This window comes from Balaenoptera physalus, assembly GCF_965194825.1.
Source record: "Balaenoptera physalus genome assembly, chromosome: 6".
In the NCBI taxonomy this organism is placed as follows: Eukaryota; Metazoa; Chordata; class Mammalia; order Artiodactyla; family Balaenopteridae; genus Balaenoptera; species Balaenoptera physalus.
Genome location: NC_138885.1, coordinates 65,499,752 through 65,513,236, shown reverse-complemented (window position 1 = coordinate 65,513,236; position 13,485 = coordinate 65,499,752). Strand labels below are relative to the sequence as shown.

Genomic DNA, 13,485 nt, shown 5'->3' with positions numbered 1-13,485 from the left:
AGTGTGACCTTAAGCAAGTGAACCTCTGGATCTATTGTCCATCTATAAAATGAGAGTGTAGATCCTAAAAGACAAATTTAAAAAATCAAATGGAAAGGTTGGATTAATAACTACAATTGTGTCCAAGCTAAATCAACTTATGAAATTCCTGTTTTAAAATATACCTTATAACATTTTGAAATATTTTGTTGATATGCTAAGGTATTTCAAAGGAGCTTAATAAATAAATGTAAGAGTGTTTTGTCTACGGCTTCCAGGTCACTACAGGAGTGCAATAAGAAGTAGAAAGGAGAGGGAGTGACAGATTCTGTTTGGGAGACTGAATAAGTAATTCTAAGAGAGAAAAAATCAAGTGGATAATTCTTATCAGGGAAAAAATTTCACAAAAACATGGAAAAATATTCAGCCTTCCCATTAAGCAAAAGGAATATAAATTTGAGACTTTATACCTATTGAGGCAACAACAAAATCAACATCCCATACCACTGAATTCTGTTAAAACCAGTATACACATTAATATCTGTTAGTAATTTACAAAGCATTCTGGAAAATATGGCATGTTTATATAACTGAGCCATAGAGATATTCCTACGTTTTGACTCAGTAACTGCATTTCCCAGGAATTTATCTTGAGGAATACTTAACAAATACAAAAATATATATACATGAAGACACTAATTCATTTGAATGTTGTAATAATAAAAGAAAAAAACCTAGGCAAATGGTTTAATATGGGCACATCAACATGAAATATTGTACGTCTATAAGAACCATTTTGAACACTAGAAATGTTTGTTAAAAAGAAAACGCTACTATGTTCAATGTATATAGAGATAATATATAAATATAAAATAATTTCATCTAGAAGGAAGAACTATGGGTACCTTATTATTTAATCAGTATTTAATATTCTCGAACTGGCTTTTCAATTCTAATAAAAAGAACTTAAGAATAAATTTGAGGAAGTAAATCACTTTGACCTCTGAGGTCTGTGATTCTGATAATTCTCCGATATGGCACTGGAGGCTTTGCTGTGAGCTTTCCTTTAGTAGGCAAGAAAACAGATCAGATAAATCTTCAGAATAGACAAGACTCTGGTACAGCAAGCTGAGGCCCCAGCAATTTGGAGACAGGGACATATAGTGGGGTTTTTTTTTTTTTCCTCTCACACATAAACTAACGTATAAACTGAATTTTGTGTGATTTATAAAAATACTTTTAGACATATACTACACCTACACCCACATCTGAGTAGAAAAGCTTAAGAGTGATGAGAAAAGATGTAGAAAGGATTAAGCACAGATCTTAGAACAGGGAGGGAGCCTTGAGATAATTCTAGTACAACCTCATTTTACAGATGAAAAACACTGATGCTTCAAAAGGAAACATGATATTACACGTAGAGAAAATGAAACTTGGAGAAGATAGGGGAAAAAAATAAGAGTGGTGGACGGGGGAAGGGAAAAAGGTAAAGGCAGCAAGTAAATACAGTCAATGTGTATGTGGGTGATAAAGCGGAGGAAGGCTACTACCACAGGGTGAAAAGTGACTGCTAAGACCTAGAAGGTGGCTGTGTTAGGTTTCACACACAGTCCTGTACATCTATGCTGGTATTTAATTAGCCTGCACAAGGTGCAGATCTAACAGACGTACTCTTCTAACTCACAATGAAGGTACAGCCTTTCAAGTCCGAAAGATTAATGCTAAATGAGATCTTTAACCATGGAACATAGAACACTGTTTAAAAACAATGTACAGAAATTGGTATCACACTGGCTTTTTCTGGTTTCTATATAAAAAAGGATGTTGAAAGATAATTTATTTAGATTGTACTGATTTTCTTCCTCCGAGCTCATTTTTAGGTATCAATTGTGACTTTTCAATAAAAAAATTTTAAATCTGCTAATTTAGATGGAAAACAAACTGTTTTCATATAGTTTCAGAAGGACTTTGAACTGGTTCATTCTATCTGTACAAGTTATATACATGCATATACTTTCAGAAATCAACAAATTTAATCTATATGTAAGCTTCTGAGATGAGATTGCCTGAAACGTTTGCAACACTCTCATTTTAAGGGGATGGTTTAGTGCCATTGGTATGCTGCTGGCCACAGATATTTTGTGTCCAGAGGGTACTAGTTACTTTCCTTCTCCTATGTTTGACAGACTTTACTGATGGAAAGCTGATCTAAGGATAAGACAGTGCTTGTCCAAGTTGGGATTTTGCCTTGAGCATTGAACACATCAGATTTTAAAAGTAAAGTTCAACTTACATCTCATTTTTGATGTTATACAATATGTGGCTTACTGGCACACATTAAAAAATTAAGCTTTTACTTTTAATGACTGTATCAAGCAACTTATTTAGCTCTACTTCAATAAAATAAAGACTATATTAAGCAATTTATCATTACTTTGTTTTTTTCCTTGTTGGACTTCAACATCTTGGTAACCTTATATCAAATCACAACAGATATATACCTCATTTTACACAAGATATATTTCAACAATGGTGTGTAAACTGGATTTATGAACTGATTTCTATCTTATATTATTATTTATAAAATGTTTATGGTAACCTCCAAATTATCTTCAATTAATATTTGATGCCAAACATTTAGGTTTTAGGCTGTATTTAGTTTCCCTTCTATTACCCGCACTACTCCCAACAAGTGGATAATAGTTTATTTAAAACAACTCTATACTAGGAACATTTCCTACTTAGAAAACTCACATAGTGAGACCAAGATTACTAGGAAGACCTTAAAGAAATGTGTTTTTTTTTTTTTTTTTAATTATTTATTTATTTATTTAATTTTTGGCTGTGTTGGGTCTTCGTTTCTGTGCAAGGGCTTTCTCTAGTTGCGGCAAGTGGGGGCCACTCTTCATCGCGGTGCGCGGGCCTCTCACTATCGCAGCCTCTCTTGTTGCGGAGCACAGGCTCCAGACGTGCAGGCTCAACAGTTGTGGCTCACGGGCCCAGTTGCTCCGCGGCATGTGGGATCTTCCTAGACCAGGGCTCGAACCCGTGTCCCCTGCATTGGCAGGCAGATTCTCAACCACTGCGCCACTAGGGGAGCCCCAAGAAATGTGTTTTAAAGGTGCCAGATGTAAAATCTTAGAAGCAAAGTGTGGGAGGAATGATAGTAAAAGCTTAAAACCTAACGTTTTTTAACAAGACTGAAGAAGTTTATCATAAGTATTTAAGAATCATATCAGTACACATTAACATATCACAACTAAGCATTTATTACACTGTTTAAGAAGGGAAGCAAGTGCAGTGGTATTTCAGAAGCTATATCTTTTTTTAATGTAATATATGCTCATAGACTCTAAACAGTATTTTAAAATATACAATCTCTCCAAAAGAAAATATTTAACTAAAGATAACTTTTAATGTAAGTAAAATGTTACAAGATTTTAAAATTAAAGTCATCATCTGATTTTTCACAACACATGTACAGAAATTTTCAAACTTCCTGTACAGAGAAGTATAACCTCTACTCTTGAGCAAGGCGTTCAATAACACGTCGATAATCTTCCACAAGTTCCTGAAAGCTTTCTTCCAGCTGTTCATGTTGCATGCTTATTTCTATTTGGTTCATCTGGTTTGTCAGTTCTTCTGGTCTGAGACATTTTCTCATTTTAGCAAGATCTCTCTGTTTTTTCTAAGCAACAAACACAATTATTGGTTAGACTAAGAAAACTAATAAAATTCTAATATAAAGAAATATAAGTCTCCAATGTTAAAAATAATAGTAGTAGAAATATGCCTGAATTTGTCCCATACAGTTTTTTCTTAAGGAAGCCTAAACATAATGTTAACCGTGAATTATAAACTCTCTAAAAGGAAGGTTCCAGAAGACATGTAATTTGTGTCAATTAATGGTAAATATAGATATGTGACTAACAGCCCCCTCTCCAAAGCATAATAAAGAACTGGCCAGTATAGACACTCAAATACTTCTTTAATAAAAAAAAATATATTAACTGAAGAAAGACAACTGAGATTAAGTGCTATTGTTTCATCTCACTATTTAATCATTAATTACATTAATTTTCATTCCAAACTGGCTTCTGCCACTAGGCTCATTTTTGAGTTCCCTTACCCAGAGATGTATTTATGGACCACATGTTAATTTCAACATAAACTGTTGGAAGAGCTTCAGAAAGATGAGCCCAAAACTGTCACATTTTAAAAAACAATATTAACTAGCATTTATTGAGTCTCTACTGTCCAGACATACATTATCTTATTAAACCCTCTCTATTTTACTGAGAAGGAAACCACCATGCTGAAGAGTTTGCACCACACTGAGGGGCTGGTAACAACTTTTAAACAGGACACTGTATCAGAACAATACTGTTAGTAATGCTGAGGACAGGACTGGGGTGCCAGGTCAGCAGCTCCTGCAGCGCTTCAAGTAAGAGATGATGAAAGTCTAGACGAAGTCAGTAGCAGCAGAGATGGAAGGAACAGAACAGATTTAGGGAAGAAAACACTGGGTGATGTGGGGAAAGAAGAATGAAGAAGGACTCCAAGATTCCTGGGTGGGTGGCAACACTGCATTATATAAAACACTGTAATATATGAAACCTTCATACATTTTGGATAAACTGTTCTAGATTATACCAATCCTCTTTTATTAAAGCATATAACGAAGTGCTAACTCTACATAGAAATCAGAAATCACATATGTTAACTCATGTAATCCTAACAACTCTATAAGATAGGCACTATAATTTTCTTCAATTGATAAAGAACAAAAAAGATGCAGGACTTAAATAACTTACAGAGGTAGTAAGCTGAGAAGCCAGGACTCAGCTCCTAATGATCTGCTTGGAAGTCTGTATTCTGAGTCCCTGTATCTAACTGACTTCCAAAGACATTTAAAAAAAAACACACACAAAACCCTAAAAACGATATCTTAAATCCATCCTAAAAACTAATAAATGTCCCCTTAAAGCAAACCCTAATAATTCCGGAATATAGACATATACAGTGCTTCTCAAACTTAAATGTGCACAAAGATCACCTGGGAACCTTGTTAAAATGCAGATTCTGATTCAGCAGGTCTGGGGTGGGGTGAGATTCTGCAGTTCTAACAAGTTCCCAGGTGATGTTAATGTTGCTGATCTCCCCCCCCCCCGACACCCCCCCCCACCCCCAGCACAGCTTGGGGGATCTTAGTTCCCCAACCAGGGATAGAACCGGTGCCCCCTGCAGTGGAAGCGCAGAGTCTTAACCACTGGATTGCCAGGGAATTCCCAATGTTGCTGATCTTCTAACCACACTTTGAATATTCTAGAGAAGTGATGAAAATTCAGATTTATTGCTCCCAAGGCCTGGAAGGACAGTATATTTCTTACTCTTCAATCATGTGGATGATAAATGCTTTGTTTCTGCTGTAAAAGTTATTTTTTCTGCCAAAAGGCACAACTGCCCTATATAAGAGCATCTAAGTTAAGGAAACAGCTCAGGAACTAAAGGGTCATGCATCCAAAAATTATTGTGGTATGTCGTAGGAATAAAAGCTATTTTTCTTAACTGCTAATCAGTTATAACATTTATGAAATAATTAACCATACTGCTTGAATATGCCTCCAATCATATTAAATTCTTATATACAATAGAACCATATTAATTCTTAAATATTTCTTGACTATCAATTCTGTTCCAAATAACCTATAGAATGAATCATGTGCCAGTAACATACTGTTTTAAATTATCTTGTTTTTAAATCTCTAAGAGTGCTTACTTCCCCAATTTATCTCCCCCTTCCTTGCCACCTTCAATTTCTTCATTGTCAGTTTTTTTCAGATGGATGTCAGAATTAATCTCTATTATAATTTTTATGGGTATGGCAGTACATCTCTGAATTAAATTTAAGAGTTCTAAGTACCTTGGAATAAAAAATACATGTACTAGCTTTATGGAAAACTGTGCAACTATTATATAGAAGCTCCTCATGAGCATGTAAACTGTGGTTCAATTTTTAAAATAACTTGTTTACTGTTCAGGAATATTAAAATAATTTTAATATTCCTGAAACTATATATACACAACACTTTGTATATGTATGAAATATTACAAATTAATCTTTTAAATAATGTGTTTTAAAAAAAAAACCTTAAAAAAATAAACTGGGACTTCCCTGGTGGCGCAGTGGTTAGGAGTCCGCCTGACAATGCAGGAGATGCAGGTTCGATCCCTGGTCCGGGAGGATCCCACATGCCGCGGAGCAACTAAACCCGTGCGCCACAACTACTGAGCCTGCGCTCTAGGGCCCGTGTGCCACAACTACTGAGCCGACATGCTGCAACTACCGAAGCCCAAGCACCTAGAGCCCCTGCTCCATAACAAGAGAAGCCACTGCAATGAGAAGCCCACACACCACAATGACGAGTAGCCCCCGCTCGCCGCAACTAGAGAAAGCCCACGCGCGGCAACGAAGACCCAACACAGCCAAAAAAACCCCAAAAACAAACAAAAAAAAAACTGATTTGGGGAACACCTCTATCCAGCAAAGTGACATACCTTGGGAGTACAAATTAAATACTGAAAGACAGAACTCCTTAAGATTGAAATAGACCTCCTGTAGGCTCAGAATAATTCTCACCCTCCAAAAACAAAAAGTTAATTCCTTCATAGATTAGGGCTGTTGATAATTTTAATTAATGCAGACAAATTAATTAAAGATGGTATTAGTGTCAATTTATTTATGTTAACATTTGGCTTTAACACATGTAATCTGTTAAAAGTCCAGAAAACAATTCTTTCTTCTTGCCTAGTTTTCACAGGTTCCAAGAGGGTTTACAAATATAATCTCAAAAATGCCACCACCTCTAAGGGTTCCTTAATTTCTATCTGCTGAACTAGTCTCTTTTGTGAACTAAAGAGATAAGGTTCTTTTGTAAGAATTTAAAAATAATAATGGTGTGGAGGCATTGACGCGTCCTAAGACTTCTCAAAAGATTATCTTTAAACACATGTACAATGCATTGTATTTCTTTCTCTTCAGTTCCTCACTATGGAGGCATTTCCATTTTAGAGGAGCCTAATACCCAGACGTTAATAAGCTGTGGACACTCACACAATTAGTAAAAGGTAGAACTAGACCTCAAGTTGGAGTTTTCTGATTCCAAATCCAAATCCAAATATTATAATAATGATTCTAAATTTTATACTTGTAAACCAATTATGAATTAAAATATGCCCATGAAACAATATAAAAACTTTAATGCTAAAACCAAGCAGCTGCACCAACTTTTCTTTTTTTAGCCAAATTGTTCAAATTTATTTTTTGAACACCTGAAAATTACTTCTGTACTACAGAGTTTCTTTTTGTGCTTTTAAAAAATGATTCTAGTTAATATAGGTTATTTTTATCCCTTCTTGGCACAGATACAAATGAATTATCAGTGTTTAGAGAACTTTTAAAGTAAGGTACAACTACTTCTAATAGCTACCCAAAAAATTTCTTAGTGGAACAGTGTGATTAAGCTGATACGGAAATTTGAGCCCTCAAATAAAGGCAGCACAGAATTGGTGGACTTTGCTATCAATAAATAATTTCATACCTCAGTAATAACTTATGACAATCTAAATTAGAATTTCTTTTCATAAAATATGTTGAAGTAAAAATGTAAATTCTAAACTCCAAACTTTCCCCATTTGGCATACACTTTAAGACCTAAAAAAATTTGAAACCACACTCAATATTAAGCAATTTTACTTTATTCTTAAATATAATTTTGCATTTGAGAATGCTGTGATAGCACAACAAAGTATATGAGTATCAACTTGGAATGACAAATTGGAGAAAATCACTTGCGTACATTCAACAAAGAAATCTTATAACTCCTCCCATGCCTATAGGGCATTCAACTATTTCTAGGCTTTTACTAAGTTTGTGGTAAGTTTTCAACCACGCTGTGGCTATCAACCCGAAGCAGGGGAGAGGACCCTCAAGATTTCTTGGTTTTCTCAATGAGAAAGAATACTGGATAACTAAACTCATTAAAATGTGCATACTATAACTAGGGTTTGAGCAAGTATCTGAAGAATTTATAATTTGTGTATGAGCTTTAGTGCAAGGATGGTGATACCCATTTTGGCTGTTAAGAATTTAAAGAGTTTAATAACCAGTCTTTGGTTGTCTTTTAGATGAGGTGAACTTGCTGGACAGGTGAGGATACTTAATATAAAAAATCATCATTCTTTAAGAGTAGACAATACTTGCTTTTATGAACTACAGAAATTCCCATCGTTTGGCATAACTTCATGACTACTGTATATACTTAGAATTCATCCTCTCTCATTTGCTACATCTGCCTATATAAAATATCACAAGTATCTGAGATGCATAATTCAATAAATTATTTTACTTTACTAAAACAGTTTTAATACTCTTAAATGTTGTCATGATAACACCTAATTATATTGTTCTACATGCCTAATTTCATCATAAAGAAATTTTCTAGCTAACAAATTAATATTAAAGATCAAAATCTTTGGAAAGTACCATTTCTATCAATTTTCTGATGTTTCTGAATTGATAAACATAAGGATTGATAAAAGAATAAAATGTTACTTCGGACAATTTTTGGGAACAGAGACCATTATAATTTATTACAACCTGTTATATGCAGATGGTAGTTCATAAGATAGAAAATCAATCCATTAAATTGCTTAATAGAATGGCACTATGAAGAAAAAAACATATATATGAATTCGAGATACAAGGATGTATAGTCATAAGCAAATAATTATTTTTATATACAGAATGTGATATGTTTAGAATTACAATAACAAATTAGGAAATACGGCTGCACTGCAAACAAGATGTGATAAAGGAAAAGAGCTGGGATTCAACGAGTAGTACAACCTATATACCATCAACATTCAAAAGACTGCTCTATAAAGCGGAATCTATGATAAATAAAACTTGGATTAATTTAGAAAAATCAGGGACTTCCCTGGTGGTCCAATGGCTAAGACTCTGTGCTCCCAATGCAGGGGGCCTGGGTTCGATCCCTGGTCAGGGAACTAGATCCCACATACCGCAAGTAAGACCCAGTACAGCCAAATAAAATAAATAAATAAATAAATAAATATTAAAACAAAGAAAAATCAGAACTATGTGTACTTGATATGTTAAGTACTCATTATTAATTGACTTTCTCCTTCAATCTTAAGACAGATTCGAATTTGTCATTTATGTTCCCAGCTATTGTGCTGTATAAGCCTCTAGGTATAGTGTATTCAAATGCAGCAATCACATGTCAGGTGCTCAATAATTAGTTGTTGAATAAATAAATGAATATTCTCTCCAATCAGATTACTGTCCAGCTACAAGAATCACAGCAAATCCTCCTCCACACAAGCTGGCGTGGACAATATCTACCTTAATAATGGCCAAATGATGATGAGGCCAGACCTGATCTAGGAGGGGAGATTTTTGAGCTAGAGGAAAATAAAGGAGATGAAAAAAAGCGGGGGGAATGGAGCAAGAATAACAACAACAACAACAACAATAACAACAAAAGAGGTAAACAACACTAAGCTGCAATTTCAGCTATGGTCAAGTATAGAGGTTACAAATGGCAACCAAGGCCACATTTAGGAAGAAAGGAGCAAAGGTAAACAGAATATATATGACAAATGGGAAGACAATTAGAAAAAACTAACAAGATAACTTTGTTAGGGAAGATTCTGGGCATTCAGTTTTTAAAAAGATGCATACAAATGAAAGAAAAAAATAACCATGAGTAGACTCTCCTTGGGATTAGTTTTTAAGTGAATGGAAACAGATTTATAGCTTACATTGGAAAATTATGACAGGGAGAATTCTTATAACTAACTGGAAGAATATTTTCACTTTTGTAAAAGTTAATTTAGCAAAACGATTTGGACTCTCCCATGCACTGGCATTTGCTAGATTTTCTTCTTTATTTTAAACAGTGACAAGAATATAATGTTTAAGACTCTTGAAAGTCCTACCTTATATGGACTAATTAGTCTTCTTTTAATATCCAGTCTATAGCTTCTGTATTGTTCAGCATCACTCATGTCAGTTACCAGTAGTCGAAGAATTTCATAAACCCGTCTGGCATGTTGCTAATAAACCAAACAAAAGAAAAATATGAACATTTCAAATTACAAAATAGTAACACCTTCCCAAAAGAACACAGCATATATTGAATATCTGTCATAGGCCAGAAATTGTGCTAGGTGCCAGACAAAGAGCAATAAAAGATATAATCTTTGTCCTCAAGGAGCTAGCAGTCTAGTGGGTAACACAAATGACTAAGGTATGGTTAATTTAATGATAGAAATATGCATAGGATATTATGGTAGCACAGCCTGGGAATGGGGGAAATGTTAGAAGAGGATTCCCAGGGGAATAAAACCTGAGTGAATCTTAAAGGAATGGGAGCATGCTATACTTGAAAGAGGGGAGGGCACTATGTGTGTGTGCATGTCGCGTGCACACACATGCAGAAGCAGTCTGACACTGCTGGAGCACAAACTGAAAAAACAAAGCGAGGAGTAGCAGCAGAGTGAGGATGGAGCGAGAGCACTGAGCCGTACATACTGGGCGAAAGAGCTGGGTTTTATCTAGTTGGTAACAGGTTTGAGTTTTAAATAAAGCGTTTTCTCAGCTACATAAAAATGGCAGCAAAAGAAGGGGAGGGAGACCAATTAGGAAGCTCAGTTATTAAATAAGGCAAAAAATGATGAGGTGGCACAGTGGTTAAGGATCCGCCTGCCAATGCAGGGGACACGGGTTTGAGCCCTGGTCAGGGAAAGATCCCACATGCCACGGAGCAACTAAGCCCGTGAGCCACAACTACTGAGCCTGCACTCTAGAGCCCATGAGCCACAACTACTGAAGCCCATGTGCCTAGAGCCCGTGCTCCACAATAAGAGAAGCCACCGCAATGAGAAGCCCGTCAACTAGAAAAAAGCCCTCATGCAGCAATGAAGACCCAATACAGCCAAAAAAAAAAAAAAAAAAAAGACGAGGGCATGAACTGAGATAGCACAAATAAGAATACTAAGGGAACAAGGATTCTAGAAATATAGAAGAGGAAAGACTGGCTGTGGAGAAGGGTATGGAATGACAGTTTTCAGAGTAGGAGAGATTTAGGAGGCAGCAGAACATATAAATCTGAAGAAAATTCTAGTCTAAGGGTAAGGATTTAAGCAATATCAGTATACAGGGCAAGAGTTTAAACCATAAGACTAGTTAATGGTTAAGATCACCCAAGGAAAACATACACAGTGAAGACAGGGGAGAGGTCAGAACCCTGTAGTACAGTGACAGTTAAGGAACAGACAAAGAACAGAGAAAAACAGTCAAAGAAATATGAGAAGAATCAGGAAGTTTGGGTAACACTGAAGCCAAAGGAGTAGGCCTATAGTTCTCCTATTTCTGTTATTTCACTTACCTATTTATTGGGAGTGGGGAAGAGGTCAGGTATACAGAGGTTGAGAAGATAACACTGAACTTTCTGGAAGAAACACTTGAGCTGAGCCTGAAAAAATGAGTACTATCTGGCCAAGCAAAGATGGAGGAACAGGAGAAGGGGGGGTATAAGGGCAAAGGGAACAGCTTATATGCAGGGACATAAAAGGAGGAAAGTTGTAGGATAGTTGGGAAATGACATGAAGTTCAGCAAAGCCAGAGCGTGTGGGAAAGCGGTAGGAAGCTGAGGCTAGCAAGGTAGGCAGGGGCCAAATTATGATGGGATCTGTGTGCCATACTAAGGAGTTTTAATCCCAATAATGTGCTCATATCCTGTCTTTTAAAGGCTGAGCTATTAAATAAATTCTCATTAATAAAGGTTTAATACAGTCTGGAAATATAAATTATTTCTAAAATCACATTTTATCTTAAAGCCAGGAAGCCATTAAAGTGTTTTTATGCAGGAGAAGATGGAAAGTTTCAATTCAAATTAAGTTGCTTCTTGAAGGTCAGTGACTAGTAAACTTTTGGTATACAGTTTTGGAGCTCAGGAGGAAAATTTGGATTGAAGATTTCAATGAGCTCTCCCAGGTAGAATTAAGTAGAATGAGAAGAAATGAGGATTGGATAAAAAACTTTGGGGAAGAATTATATTTAGGGAACATACAGAAGAGTAGAAGCTAGTAGACAGTATCGCAAAAAAGATGAGCACAGTGGTTAAGGGGAAAACCAGGAACTGTAGTACCTTAGAAGCCAAGGGAGGGGAGGTCAACAGTATCAAGTGCTAGTCCTTTTTTTTAAAAATTTTGTTTTATTTATTTTTTTATACAGCAGGTTCTTATTAGTTATCTATTTTATACATATAAGTGTATGTATGTCAATCCCAATCTCCCAATTCATCCCACCACCACCACTAATTGCTAGTCCTTATTACTGGAATACTCTTCATCCCTCATACATTTATAATCCAAAACCTACCCATTCTTCAAGGCTTAGATCAAATGCATCCCTTCTATGAAATACTCTGATTTCTTGCTTACGTAAATATAACAAATTCCTCTGAACTCCCATATTATTTTTTCTGTACTTAAGATATTTACTACTTTAAAATTCAAACAAACATCTATAGAAGTATAAAAAGTGAAAGTTATGTGTTTTATTCCAACCCTCCTCCCCACCAATACAGTCTCCAGGGGCATTAACTACTTTACCAGTTTAGATAAACATTTTCTTAAAAAGCAAAAATAAGATCCTACTATCCATCTTTGTTCTGCTTGTTACACTTAATATAGCCATGAAATCAATTATCTTTCCATTCTATTAATGAGAAAATTGAAGCACAAGGCGGTAAACTAAATTGCCCTAAGAGCAAGTGGTGAAGCCAAATTTGACCCCAAGCAATTTGGCTTCAGGGCCTGTATTCTTAATGTATTTGCAATGTTTAAATTATGTAAGTACTTAAAAAATTTTTTTTTCAAAATTTGAATATTTTCCTCCTACAGACTAAAAATACCTTATTTATTTTGAACTTCTGTTGAGCCTCTATTGCCATATCTTCACTGAATCCTTGCATTAACTTTTCCCGGGAAAAACAGGGCAAATCTTGACAAAGCTTCACAAGCACAAAGTCTCTTAATTTCACATAGCTTTTGGATGGATCTTCCGCTAAAGAAATAAAGCAGAATAACGTTTCCCTTACCTAACATAATTTCTTCATCATTTGCAACGTCAATATACATGCTAAGCTTAGAAAGGCAAATATTCTTAAAAGAATTATATATATATACAAAAGTTACAATGTGAAAGGATTATTCCTTATAAATCAAACAATAGCACTATTAGTCAAATAAAATTATAGATGCAATCCTTTTGCAAATACATATATATTATTTGTGAAATTAGAGCTACTCCTTTTCAAATGTAAACTTTTTGACTGGTTTGTTATCATATATATGTACCTTAGTTTTATTTTCAGTTAACGTAGCTGTATAAACAAGAGATTCAAGTTTGGA

The 13,485-nt window shown here is 35.2% G+C and overlaps 2 protein-coding genes across 2 annotated transcripts in view; one reads left to right on the top strand and one right to left on the bottom strand.

Moving 5' to 3' along the window:
* Positions 1-13,485, top strand: part of SLC25A12 (solute carrier family 25 member 12) — a 182,709-nt gene that overhangs the window by 13,512 nt on the left and 155,712 nt on the right. The gene's annotated exons all lie outside the window — the stretch shown is intronic.
* The window catches only part of HAT1 (histone acetyltransferase 1), a 47,556-nt gene continuing 37,298 nt past the window's right edge, over positions 3,228-13,485 (bottom strand). The window contains 3 exon segments of the mRNA XM_082465464.1: positions 3,228-3,670; positions 10,006-10,122; positions 12,987-13,138. Coding sequence (XP_082321590.1) covers positions 3,503-3,670; positions 10,006-10,122; positions 12,987-13,138 — 437 coding nt within the window. The 3' untranslated portion in view covers positions 3,228-3,502.